At 41.9% G+C, this 15104-nt stretch overlaps 1 protein-coding gene across 2 annotated transcripts in view; it reads right to left on the bottom strand.

Annotated features, from left to right (window-relative positions):
- The window catches only part of LOC124783652 (rab5 GDP/GTP exchange factor), an 82788-nt gene that overhangs the window by 25095 nt on the left and 42589 nt on the right, over positions 1–15104 (bottom strand). For both annotated transcript variants that reach the window (XM_047254039.1, XM_047254038.1), the window contains exon 8: positions 13125–13256. In XM_047254039.1, coding sequence (XP_047109995.1) covers positions 13125–13256 — 132 coding nt within the window. The remainder of the gene's footprint in view (positions 1–13124; positions 13257–15104) is intronic.

Genomic DNA, 15104 nt, shown 5'->3' with positions numbered 1-15104 from the left:
TATGATTCAGTAATCTAATTAGCTGTTGAGGTTGATAATTTATGTTATCAGGTTGAGTGCAAAGGTAGAATGCTGGCTCTAGGCAGTCAATGATGAGAATGGATATTTGAAATGTTGAATCTATGTAACAAAAGATATTCACCATTCTATGTGCAATGTTAATAACAACTGTTCAAATTCAGTAAAAATAGCTTAGGACAGAGTAATACGGCCATCTACACTCCTGGAAATGGAAAAAAGAACACATTGACACCGATGTGTCAGACCCACCATACTTGCTCCGGACACTGCGAGAGGGCTGTACAAGCAATGATCACACGCACGGCACAGCGGACACACCAGGAACCGCGATGTTGGCCGTCGAATGGCGCTAGCTGCGCAGCATTTGTGCACCGCCGCCGTCAGTGTCAGCCAGTTTGCCGTGGCATACGGAGCTCCATCGCAGTCTTTAACACTGGTAGCATGCCGCGACAGCGTGGACGTGAACCGTATGTGCAGTTGACGGACTTTGAGCGAGGGCGTATAGTGGGCATGCGGGAGGCAGGGTGGACGTACCGCCGAATTGCTCAACACGTGGGGCGTGAGGTCTCCACAGTACATCGATGTTGTCGCCAGTGGTCGGCGGAAGGTGCACGTGCCCGTCGACCTGGGACCGGACCGCAGCGACGCACGGATGCACGCAAAGACCGTAGGATCCTACGCAGTGCCGTAGGGGACCGCACCGCCACTTCCCAGCAAATTAGGGACACTGTTGCTCCTGGGGTATCGGCGAGGACCATTCACAACTGTCTCCATGAAGCTGGGCTACGGTCCCGCACACCGTTAGGCCGTCTTCCGCTCACGCCCCAACATCGTGCAGCCCGCCTCCAGTGGTGTCGCGACAGGCGTGAATGGAGGGACGAATGGAGACGTGTCGTCTTCAGCGATGAGAGTCGCTTCTGCCTTGGTGCCAATGATGGTCGTATGCGTGTTTGGCGCCGTGCAGGTGAGCGCCACAATCAGGACTGCATACGACCGAGGCACACAGGGCCAACACCCGGCATCATGGTGTGGGGAGCGATCTCCTACACTGGCCGTACACCACTGGTGATCGTCGAGGGGACACTGAATAGTGCACGGTACATCCAAACCGTCATCGAACCCATCGTTCTACCAGTCCTAGACCGGCAAGGGAACTTGCTGTTCCAACAGGACAATGCACGTCCGCATGTATCCCGTGCCACCCAACGTGCGCTAGAAGGTGTAAGTCAACTACCCTGGCCAGCAAGATCTCCGGATCTGTCCCCCATTGAGCATGTTTGGGACTGGATGAAGCGTCGTCTCACGCGGTCTGCACGTCCAGCACGAACGCTGGTCCAACTGAGGCGCCAGGTGGAAATGGCATGGCACGCCGTTCCACAGGACTACATCCAGCATCTCTACGATCGTCTCTATGGGAGAATAGCAGCCTGCATTGCTGCGAAAGGTGGATATACACTGTACTAGTGCCGACATTGTGCATGCTCTGTTGCCTGTGCCTATGTGCCTGTGGTTCTGTCAGTGTGATCATGTGATGTATCTGACCCCAGGAATGTGTCAATAAAGTTTCCCCTTCCTGTGACAATGAATTCACAGTGTTCTTATTTCAATTTCCAGGAGTGTATTTGAAACCAGTTCTGAGACAATCACGTTAAAGACAGACTTACACTCGCATAATCTGGTAAGAAGAAAGGCACTGCAATTATTTGTACAATTTATAATATTCTGTTTAATATCTTTTGTGTTACTAGAGTGTTACAGATCGAGAATAGTCAGTGGTTAGAGGTATTTGCTCTCCTCCTTGTGTGGCACAGAACTGAGGTGAAGTGTTTTCGGATGGCAAGCCCTACTGGGCATACAGCAAACTCAAGGGGGCACCAGAAATAAAGTTAATAAGAGTTTTTGTACTGTGTTATGTAATAGATATTTCGAATTTCACACTAACTGTTGAAGAGAGAAATTTATTGTACATTATGTATGGAATTTGTGCAAACTATTTCCAATTTCTCCAGTTATATATGTTTAACTTTTTGTGTAATATTTTCTTTCGAGGCAGTTTATGACCAGAGTAGAAGGAATTTACTCAATATTTTATAGTTTCAATGTGTACTTGGATTTAATGTCTTCATTCTTTTTGAATATGTATAAACTTTTCCTACATTCTTTTTTGCCTCCAACTACAAAGAAGTCTTTTCGGGTGGGGATGTAAGGGATCTGCAGTCCCTTATGTACAGAGAAATGTAGTTTTGCCTCACACAACTCAACATAGGCTAGATATCAAAATCAAGTGCCTGACAGATACAGCAATTGGTAGTGAGTGCAGTGCTGGGAGTGAACAGGGAGAAGTCGCTATAAGTGAGCAGGACGTGGTGTACTGGCAGAGAGCCACCCATAATACATATATTCAACTGAGCATGTCCCTGATGCCACAAGTTAACTCTCAGCAATTTACCAATGAAGACTATAGAGTTTATTTTGAAGTGTTTATTGAAATACCTACATTGTTCTGTCATTACGCATTTTGTGCCACCTGCGCCAGCCACCTATAATTGAAGTGAAGATTGTGATGTGTTTGTGTGTGGAAAGATATCAAAGAGCACCCGTATTGAGTTTAATCATCATTAAATTGTAAGGCGAAGGGAGCAACTGCCTCACATTTGTGTAAAATCAAGAAATATAACACTTAATTACAATGGAACACCATAGTTATTACTGTTACAATAGAACCTTATTGATTGTGTTAATGCATTATTCAATCCTCGAAACGGTGATACCAAACAACTCACACAGCAGTACTAGCCAATCAGCTCATTCTTAGGACTTGGTCAGTATAACTCATTTATTAGACTGCTACTTGGTGATTAATAATATCCAAACCAACTGGCAAAGTTTCAATTTTCCCATGACTATCCCTGAAATGAGAACCTCTCTCCCCATGACATCCTCCCCACACCACAAACTGTCACAGTCCTAACCTCCGAAAGACTGTTGTCAAACCATACGACATTCCCAGATTACCCCTGCAGTCACCTCTGCACTGAAACCTGCACCATGCATCCACCATTACCACCAATTCCAGCCAAGACAACAATATTGTTGCTGCCGATATTTTTGTGCCATTGGCTATCTTTCTCTGCCACAAGAAAATTTTTTGGGACATTTCTGCGCCACCCGCGATCTTTTTTGTCGCACGCACGATCTTTTTTGCGGCACGCGCGATCTCTTTTGCGGCACGCGCGATCTCTTTTGCGGCACGCGCGATCTCTTTTGCGGCACGCGCGATCTCTTTTGCGGCACGCGCGATCTCTTTTGCGGCACGCGCGATCTTTTTTTCGCCACTCGCTATCTCTGTTTTTAAGCAATGTGTGTTCTTTTCCCCTGATCTAGACGTACTTGCTTGGTCGGGTCAACTTTTTCCGCATTTTTCTTATTTAGTGGTCTTCCTTTGATATTGAACATTACCAACACAATTTCTTTCTTTCTCGTCCTTCCCTCCGCGTTTTATTCCTTCTTATGATTACTATTTCAACTTTAGTTATTTAATTTCCCTACCCACCAGTTACCCACTATGTACCCTAATCCTATACCACATTATTTACATTCATTCCGGAAACATGCATTCACCGTAGCCAAACTGCAATCCCACATACTTTTCCTCCGGTCCTGCTTAACCTTTGGAATTACCCCTAAAGGGCTTACCTTAAAAGTTCCCATCTCTGGGTGCAATTCCTCCTTCCACCAGTCTCTCCTGGACTTCCAGAACCTTCAATCCTTAGCCCTTACCCAACTTGTCCTGAATCTCTACACTACTTCATGTAACCACCACTCCCAACAGCTCCTATCTCTCTTCAAAGTCCTCCACCTCTCAAACCCTTGCTTGGAGAACACACTCAGTAACATCATCCTAGAAGCCAGCTGCAAACTTGAGTTCCATGCCACACACCACCTGAAAAAACTATCCATAGTGCTAGTGCAACACCTAAGAAGTGGGGTCCCTCTCCCTATCCCTCACAAACACCAACCACAACAGAACCTTCAACAAACCCCCCTCATAGCCAACAAACCTAGCCTAGCCACCCTACTCAATCTCCCCATCCCAGCACATACCCCACACAGACCAAATCTCAACTATAACCACAGTCAAATGCCACATATCACCAGTCCCAATTCAGTCCTAAACCTCTCATTCAGATCCCTCTCTCCTCATGAGACATCTGTTCTATCAAAAGGATTAACCTTTAGCCCCACGCCTAAATTCAACCACACTGCCCTGGTTAAAGATCTCCTCTCATTCACCCGGAACCTCCACTGGAAATATCACTTCACTACCCAAACACAGCCCCCAAATACTAGACCCAGTGTTGAACCCTGTCTAGAACAGTTCCGACTGCCTTCTCAAAGGGATCCTCCTCCCCTCCCCCAAAACCATCCCTTGCAGACATTTCAGGAATTCCTCACATCCAGTGTTGCCTCCCACTCCTTCTTGAAGAACATCCCGACAACCCCCAACATCACCCCAGCTGAATCCCGTGCCATTAAGGAGCTGAAAATAGACCGCTATATTGTCATCCTCCCGGCGGATAAAGGCTCCACAACTGTCATACTTGACCGTGTGGAGTATGTGGCAGAAGGACTGCGTCAACTCTCCGACACCTCAACCTACAAAGCTGTTACCCAGGATCCCATTCCCTCCATCCAGACTGAGCTGCAAAAAATCCTAAAAATCCAAGGTCCCTCACAAGACCTCACAATGGCTTCCATAGACTTACTCACTCCACCTGAGCCACGTACCCCTACCTTCTACCTATTACCCAAAATCCACAAAGAGAACCATCCTGGCCGTCCCATTGTGGCAGGCTTCAAAAGCCCCAACCGAACGTATCTCAACTCTGGTAGACCAGCACCTACAACCTATCACCCGTAGAATCCCATCCTACATCAAAGACACAAACCACTTCCTAGAACGCCTCAAATCCATTCCCACTCCTCTCCCACCTGAAACCTTTCTTGTCACCATAGATCCCTTTACACAAACATCCCACATACCCATGGTCTCTCTGCCCTTGAGCACTACCTCTCCCAATGCCCACACGAAGATCTTCCAAAAACCTCGTTCCTTATCACACTTACCAACTTCATCCTCACCCATAATTACTTCACTTTTGAAGGCCAGACCTACAAACAAATCAGGGGAACGGCCATGGGAACCAGGATGACTCCGTCCTATGCCAACCTCTTTATGGGCCGCATGGAGGAGGCTTTCCTGAGGACCCAACAGCTGCTTCCCCTGGCCTGGTATAGGTTTATAGATGACATCTTTGTGGTCTGGACTCATGGTGAAGAAACACTCCTTAATTTCCTCCATAACCTCAACTCCTTTTCGAATCTGAATTTCACCTGGTCCTTCTCCAAAACCCAAGCCACCTTCCTGGATGTTGACCTTCATCTTGTTGAAGCTCACATCCACACCTCTGTCCATATCAAACCCACAAACAAACAACAGTACCTTCACTTTGATAGCTGCCATCCTTTCCACATCAAACGCTCCCTTCCCTACAGCCTAGGTATTCGTGGCAAACGTATCTGCTCCAGTGACGAATCCCTCAACAATTACACCAATAACCTGACCAATGCTTTCCTCTCCCGCAACTATCCTGCAGACCTTGTCCACAAACAGATTTCCCGAGCAATACATTCCTCCCCATCCAACAACAATGTTCCTACCCCCAGACCACACAGAAGCATCCCCCTTGTCACCCAATATTATCCTGGCCTCGAAAACATCAACAAATTACTCTGCCAGGGATATGACTTTCTCAAGTCAACCCCTGAAATGAGATCATCCCTTGACAAAATTCTCCCCACACCACCCAGAGTTGCCTTTCGTCGCCCCCCTAACCTCCGTAACATCCTTGTTAAACCCTACAATATTCCCAGACTACCTTCTCCACCCAGCGGTTCCTACCCCTGTAACCGACCCCGCTGCAAAACCTGCCCCATGCATCCCCCCACAACCACCTACTCCAGCCCCGCTACTGGTAAAATATACACAATTCAAGGCAGGGCCACGTGTGAAACTACACATGTCATTTATCAACTGACATGCCTGCACTGCACAGCCTTTTACATCGGCATGACAACAACTAAACTGGCTGAGCGCATGAACGGACACAGACGAACTGTCCGCCTAGGAGATGCCCAATACCCAGTAGCGGAGCTTGCCCTCCAGCATAATTCTAGGGACCTAGGAACCTGCTACACCGTATGTGCCATTTGGCTTCTCCCACCCAACACCAGTCCCTCTGAACTGCGGAGATGGGAACTTGCACTCCAACACATCCTTTCATCCCGCCATCCCCCTGGACTGAACCTACGTTAAACAACCTCAATCCCATTTACTCTTCAGTCTTCTCCTCTTTCCCTTTCCTCTTTAGCCATTCACACATCTTTTCATCCTACATAGTTGTGTTTATCTTTATACTATATATCTCTTTACTTCTGTATGCATCCTCTTTGGTTTGAAACTGGCACAGTACTTACAGTAGAATATCTTTGGCTTCCCTCTGACAACCATGCCTCCATCCTTGCTACCCTCCCTATTTTCCTTTCCCTGTTGCTTCATAACCTGGGTTGTGAGTAACTGAATCTCCTTTCCCTTCTTCCCTTTCTTTCCCCTCTCTCCTCCTCGATGAAGGAACATTTGTTCCGAAAGCTAGGAACGTAAATTTTCGGTTCTGTTTTATGTGTATCTATCGGATGTACTGAGCTGAGGTAAGTACTGGCCAGCCCCTCTATCTCTTTGTTAGTATTTGTTTCACATCTCTTATGAGATTTTCCATTAATCATATATATCCTAAAGTATCAGAGACAGAGAAACTTACAAAATCATGCAAGTTGTTTACAAACTAACTTGTGTCCACTGTACAATGTTTTATATAGGAACATTCACCACTAAACTGGTAGAGCACACTAATGGCCATAGAAGAACTGTCCACCTTGAGGATACCCATTACCCAGTAGCTGAACATGCTCTATGGCATAAATGTACAGGGCTGAGTGCCTGCTACACCATACAGGCCATTTGAATCCTCTAACTTGATAGTAGTTTGCCTCAACTCTGGAGATGATAATGTTGCCCTCTAACATATCCTCACATCTTGGCACCATCGGGGACTTGTCTGTGTTAACATATGACTGTCATAATATTTATTTCATTACTTTTTATTGGTTTTACTTTCTCATCTTCATTCTCTTCCCCCATTTCTCATGATTTTCCCCCATCTCCTCCTAGATGTTAATTGTACTATTCATTTTATTTTTTATCCTTTTAATCCACCATTACTTCTCATTCTGTCATATCTGGACTGAATCTGGCACAGTGTTCTTAGGACCTAGTATCCTCTCTGACAGCTCTCATTTCATCATGGCCTCCCTCTGTTCTAACAACAGGTGGGTCACACTCATCCTCAGTCTGACCTATCCTTACTTTTTAACCTCCCTCAGCCTAACCCCCTATCCTCCCCAAGGAAGGCACTAACAGTTCAAAAGGCTAGAACATTTTTGTGTGATTTTATATTTGTCTTTTGGCAGTACTTAAAGCTTTGCCCCTGAAACTAAGTACTAACGAGCATTTCTGTCTCATCATTTTATATTATTCTCAGATGAATTTTAATTTTGATATGACAAATAAACAGAGGTAAATCTCAGTATCTAATAAAAATGGTCACTGTGTGCCACCGACAAGGATAAAACGCATGTAAGTGAGTCCATTTCTAGGTACCTGCATATTAATGCAGAATGATTTAATTTATAACTTAGGAGAGAATAATGACAGTATTATGGAAAGGATAGACTGCTAGACTGTTACTCACCGTACAGAGAAGATATTGAGTCGCAGACAGGTACAACAAAAAGACTGCTATACATTTGAGCTTTCAACCAAAAGTTTAACTTTTAGAAAAACACACACACACACACACACACACACACACACACACACACACACACACGTGACCACTGTCTCTGGCCACTGGGGCACGCTGCAGTATGCCCCAGTGGGCAGAGGCAGTGTGTGTGTGTGTGTGTGTGTGTGTGTTTCTGCTTTAGGAGGAGGTCTTTTGGCCAAACTCAAATATGTAGCAGTCTTTTTGTCTTGCCTGTTTGTGACTCAGTGTCTACTTTATACGGTGAGTAACAATCTATCCTTTTCATAATACTATCATTAATTTAGAATTTCATTTTTTTGATTAACACATTAGCACCGTGTGTTGCCATATGGCAATGTTTGTAACACTTTTTTAAAATCGTTGTTTCCACGACATCAACGAAGTGAGTGTGTTGGCAGCACTGGATTACTTTCTGCAAGACTGTAAAGATCACTACAATGCAACAGTTTTAACAATACATTTAAATTCTGCAGCGTAAGCAGTGTTGTAAGTCGTCGTTTGCTGAATGACGAAGAAAAATGGAGTATAAGTTCCAGTAAGTATGTTTTACACAGTAACTTACGATATATAATTTGGTTTTTTTAGTATGGTTGTGCTTTAAATACTCAAATATATATTCTTTGGAGGTTACTGCTTGCTGTGAAATAAATTATGTTCATTTGGGCCGTTTGAACGTCAGTGTTGTCATATGGCAATGCTAGGCACTTGTACTCAGTAAAAGGACGAATTTTCTCTTTTTAGTTTTAGAAGAGGTTTCTCGCTTGCTGAGGTGCTGGAGATTCTTTATAATGACGATATTGAAGGTGATGTGTTTGTTGAACCCCAGATCCGAACGTAGACACAGATGAAGATTTGGGAAATGAACATGTTGGCGGATATTCTGCCATCGGTACCATCAGAGAAAACAGAATTCCTAAGGAATGTCCCCTGGAAAACAAAAAATTATTTCCCAAGAAAGATCAGGGAAATTTTGAGACAGCAATAGAGAAGAATGATGGATTATTGTACGTGCGGTGGCTGGACAACTCAGTTGTCACAATGATCTCTTCTTCACGTGGTGCACAAGAAGTTGGCCAAGTCGAGAGATTCTTGCAACTAAAAAAGCGAAATATAATGATCCCCACACCAAAACTGGTAACCAAATATAATACATATATGGGAGGTACTGATCAGGTGGATCAGAATCTAGCATGCTATCGCATTGCAGTAAGAAGCAAGAAATGGTACTGGTGTCTCTTTACATGGATGTTTAGATGTCTCCACACAAAACAGATGGATTTTGTATAATAAAGCAAGAAACCAAACTATTTCTCAGTTTGATTTCAAGAGAGAAGTGGCAACAGTGTACTTGCAAAGACACCAAGCTTTACCAAAAGGAGCTGGGAGACCATCTGCATCAAGGGCATGTTCTGACAGTCGCATATCAGATTCAATTAGGTTTGATAAGACTGACCACCTCGTCCAGAACACAGAAGGAAAGAAGAAGAAAAGGTGTGCACACAAGGATTGTAAATCTATTGTGAGACCAATGTGTTCAAAGTGTATTGTGGGATTGTGTATTGACTGTTTTATTCCATTTCATGTAAAATAATGCTGAGTTCAAGGTTTGATTTTTGATTGTTAATTGTACTGTGTTATAAAGTATCAATTGTATGACGAAGACTGAATAATAAATTTGCACAAAACTTGTATATGTAATAAGAAATTTCAATAACCTACTCATTTTAGTTGAAGTTGTAATCCATATAAATTTAGGCAGTGAAAGCCCCTAGCATTGCCATATGGCAACATCAAATATCTCGCTAATAGCGGTAATGAGTTTCCTCGAAATAACTCTGTTGTGTAATTTATGCCTTTTACAGGCATAATAACACATCTTTTTTAAAAAAAAAAAATCACGAAAAAATTAATTTCAGCACTAATGGGTTAATGCCACAGTAAGAGCTGCCTGATGATCATTTCAATTAAAATTGGTAGTAGTTAAAGGTATCCTTTACTAGTAGCTCTTGGCATCACATAAAATTTACTTTCTTTAAATTTTTATTTATTAGCTGTAGCCAAGACATGCTGCTGCCAACATGGCATATTACTCAGTCAGAATTATTCCCTTCTGATCAAATATTAATACCTATGTTAACATTAGTTTAGAATTTGTTTTTAAGCTGATGCTGAACAGAACATAACCATCACTTTGACACTTCTCCCTGCTACATAAAGGAAGTTAATGATTAATAAGAACCATGTTGTTGTTGTTGTTGTGATCTTCAGTCCTGAGACTGGTTTGATGCAGCTCTCCATACTACTCTATCCTGTGCCATCTTCTTCATCTCCCAGTACCTACTGCAGCCTACATCCTTCTGAATCTGCTTAGTGTATTCATCTCTTGGTCTCCCTCTACGATTTTTACCCTCCACACTGCCCTCCAATACTATATTGGTGATCCCTCGATGTCTCAGAACATGTCCTACCAACCGATCCCTTCTTCTAGTCAAGTTGTGCCACAAGCTCCTCTTCTCCCCAATTCTATTCAATACCTCCTCATTAGTCATGTGATCTACCCATCTAATCTTCAGCATTTTTCTGTAGCGCTACATTTTGAAAGCTTCTATTCTCTTCTTGTCTACGCTATTTATCGTCCACGTTTCACTTCCATACATGGCTACACTCCATACAAAACTTTCAGAAACGACTTCCTGACATTTAAATCTATACTCGATGTTAACAAATTTTTCTTCTTCAGAAACCCTTTCCTTGCCATTGCCAGTCTACATTTTATATCCTCTCTACTTCGACCATCATCAGTTATTTTGCTCCCCAAATAGCAAAACTCCTTTACTACTTTGTGTCCCATTTCCTAATCTAATTCCCTCAGCATCACCCAACCTAATTTGACTACATTCCATTATCCTCGTTTTGCTTCTGTTGATGTTCATCTTATACCCTCCTTTCAAGACACTGTCCATTCCGTTCAACTGCTCTTCCAAATCCTTTGCTGTCTCTGACAGAATTACAATGTCATCGGCGAACCTCAAAGTTTTTAATTCTTCTCCATGGATTTTAATACCTACTCCAAACTTTTCTTTTGTTTCCTTTATTGCTTACTCAATATACAGATTGAATAACATTGGGGATAGGCTACAACCCTGTCTCACTCCCTTCCCAACCACTGCTTCCCTTTCATGTAAATAGCCTTTCGCTCCCTGTATTTTACCCCTGCCACCTTCAGAATTTGAAAGACAGTATTCCAATCAACATTGTCAAAAGCTTTCTCTAAGTCTACAAATGCTAGAAGCGTAGGTTTGCCTTTCCTTAATCTTTCTTCTAAGATAAGTCGTAGGGTCAGTACTGCCTCACGTGTTCCAACATTTCTACAGAATCCAAACTGATCTTCCCCGAGGTCGGCTTCTATCAGTTTTTCCATTCGTCTGTAATGAATTCGCATTAGTATTTTGCAGCTGTGACTTATTAAACTGATAGTTCGATAATTTTCACATCTGTCAACACCTGCTCTCTTCGGGGTTGGAATTATTATATTCTTCTTGAAGTCTGAGGGCATTTCGCCTGTCTCATACTTCCTGCTCACCAGATGGTAGAGTTTTGTCAGGACTGGGTCTCCCAAGGCTGTCAGAAGTTCTAATGGAATGTTGTCTACTCCGGGGGCCTTGTTTCGACTCAGGTCTTTCAGTGCTCTGTCAAACTCTTCACGCAGTATCATGTCTCCCATTTCATCTTCATCTACATCCTCTTCCATTTCCATAATATTGTCCTCAAGAACATCGCTCTTTTATAGACACTCTATGTACTCCCTCCACCTTACTGCTTTCCCTTCTTTGCTTAGAACTGGGTTTCCATCAAAGCTCTTGATATTCATGCAAGTGGTTCTCCTTTCTCCAAAGGTATCTTTCATTTTCCTGTAGGCAGTATCTATCTTACCCCATTGCAGCTGTATTATTACACATCTATTGTGTTATGACCAATTTCGTCTGTTTAACATCTTCAAGTTGCCGAGTTTTTCCAAAGTCGTGACATAAATGGTCTGATTGTCATAGGTAACATTAAAGACCAAATCCAAAAACACTGATCATAAACCTTCTGCCAATCAATGTATGTAGCATGCCATGCATGCTCACCATACTTCTGCCAGATGGTCAGTAGAATGTTTGTTCAGTGTTTTTGGATTTGGTTTTCCATTACCTACAACAACCAGACGATTTATGTCATGACTTCAACAAAATTCATCAACATGAAGTGTTCAATGAACAATGCCAGTTGTAACACAATAAATGTGTAAACCGCAGCTGAGGTGGTTTTTATTAATGATTAACATCTGTGTCAGCTGTGCTCAATATGATCAAGATTACATAAAGGAAAGTTCCAACCAGGAATTAATTTCAAGTTATGTCATTCTTTTGCTTGCAGAGCAGCTCAAGTGATCTTGGGAGAGCCTGTACATATTTTAGAAAGATTGACGGAAGATGTTTGCAAAAGGTGAGGTGTGTTTTGATAACACTCCCCATGTACTACAGAGATCTAGGTTAAGTCTTCATCTCACACATACTCAATGTATAACACTTCATGTTTTAACAACATGAGAGACACACACTGCACCTCTGTAAACATTGATCAATGTAAATAATTAGAGAGGTTACAGGTTTCAATCCCTGTGGCAGTGATACAAACTACACCAACATTTCACTTGACTGTATTATTTCAGTCACAGTTACCATCTTAAAGAGGTATACTAAGGCACTGATGCCAATAAGACAGAAAATGTTCACAGAATGCAATTTGGTTTGAAGAAGTGTTAAAATAAATGGATTAACATTCTGTCAGCACGTATGTATGTGATGTTAGCTTACTTCTGAGTGCAAACAAGCTAATTAATTAAGGCACTTTCTTCACCCATCCATGATTATTGATCCTCTTGCTAGAGAAGATTTTTAACCTACCCTCAAGCAATGTATTCAATATGTACTCTACTGTAGTGGGAAAATATGTTCTTGCTTATTCAAGCTTATACATGATTTATGCTCACAATACCCATTCTCAAAGAAGTGTGTTAATAATGCATTACATGTAAGAAAATTACTCATGAAAACATAATGAACTGCAGATCAGCCTATTGGTTACACCTGTGACACCCTAACTTTATGTACATACCTCACACATCAGGAGTGCTGACTCCCAAGTACTTGGAGGTGCTAATTCTCCAGACATATATTGATCAAATTCTTCAACAGGCATGTTAAGGGATTCAGCTGTTAAATTTTCAATAAAAAACAAAGCACCACACTGCAACAGAAAAAAATCAGCCATGAGAAATCTGCATGAATTAAAATGTACTTACAAAGATTTACTGAAACAACCATTCAAGTTAATGGAATTAAGAAGTACAACCTATTACAACAATTTACGTTTACACATTTACTGCACATACGTTTCAGTTTGCTTCATATTTGTAAGTTATAAATTCTAAACACAGACATACTGATTTAATTGGAAGTACTACATTTTCTTTACTCAACCAAACCAAAAAAAGTCACAAAGAGAAAATGCAGCTGCATTAACTGAAATGATTAAACCATTCCTTTGAACATTAAGTATGTCACCTACCCAGTTATACTAAGTACACAAAAGGTTGGTCTGCTTTCAATTCATTAGAAAGACACAAATTATTTTTACCATACCAATTTTCTTTGGACCTCTCTAAATATCAAGGGGTCTTCTGCCACTTCATGTTTTATGGTCTTATCTTCGGGGCAATATACCACTGTCAATGAAAATCTGTCTTCAAGAAAATGTTGTCTGAATTATTTGCACAGTGCCTAGGCATGCTGACCACCACTTTTCAGCATATTTATCTGATAAGGAGTGCATTGTTGACAGTCCTGTACATTACCAGGCTTACAAAATTTACCATGACTTACATGTACATACATACTCCGCAAGCCACCATATGGTGAACGGCGGAGGGTACCCTGTACAATTGTTAGTCATTCCCTTTTCTGTTCCACTCACAAATGGAGTGAGGGAACAATGACTGTCTACATACTTCCATACAAGCCCTGATTGATCTTGTCTTTGTGGAACATAGGTGGGTTGTATGTCAGAGTCAATCACAAATGCTGTTTCTCCAAACTTTCTCAAAGGTGTTTTATGAAAAGAATGTGTTTCTTCCTCCAGGGATTCCCGTTCCGAGTTCACATATCTTTTCCATAGTACTCACTTATGGATTGAACCTATCAATAACAAATATAGCAGAACACCTCCGAATTGCATTATGTCATCCTTCAATCTGACCTGGTGGGGATCTCAAACACCTGAGCAGTACTCAAGAATGGGTCACATAAGTGTTCTGTCTGTGATATCCTTTATAGATGAGCTACAGTATTACAGAATTCTCCCAATAAACTAAAGTTTGACCATCTACCTCCCTTATAAATGACTTTATGTGCTTATTCCATTTGATGTCACCTTGCAACATTATGCCTAGATATGTAATCAACGTGACTCTGTTAAAGAGCATACCACCAAAACTGTATTCGAACAGAATAGGATTGTTTTTTTTCCTTCTCATCTGCATTAATTAACTTTGTTCACATTTAGTGCAAGTTGCCATTAGTCACACTAAATAGAAATTTTGATGAAGTCATTCTGTATCCTCCTACAGTCACTTAAAAAGGACGCTGTCCCATTCATTTCCACGTCGTGAGTAACTAATCACAGATTGTCAAATTGTTTACAGGCACAGAGAACAAGAACTGGCCTATGGCATTTAGCTGGGACACTCCTGACCTTACACCACAAGAAGGAAGGCTGATCTGCAGTGTGATGTATAAAGACTTAAAGTTCAGCATAGAAATGTGTACAATCCACCAATATTAAAATCTTCACCGTGCTTCCAAATAACTTTAAAGATACGCACTGTAGTAATGAACTAGTTAAAAGTAAAATAAAGTTATAGATCTTTATAATTAGATTAATTTTAAGAGGGACAGCTACACTGCTTATACGCACTCTTTTTATTTGTTCGGCTAAGGATGTAGAGGCTTATCTCACTAGAGGTAAGATAGATACTGCCTACAGGAAAATTAAAGAGACCTTTGGAGAAAGGAGAACCACTTGCATGAATATCAAGAG

This window comes from Schistocerca piceifrons, chromosome 1 (genome assembly GCF_021461385.2).
Source record: "Schistocerca piceifrons isolate TAMUIC-IGC-003096 chromosome 1, iqSchPice1.1, whole genome shotgun sequence".
Lineage (NCBI taxonomy): Eukaryota > Metazoa > Arthropoda > Insecta > Orthoptera > Acrididae > Schistocerca > Schistocerca piceifrons.
Note: the sequence above shows the minus strand (reverse complement) of the source record. Positions and strands in the feature narration are given on the sequence as shown.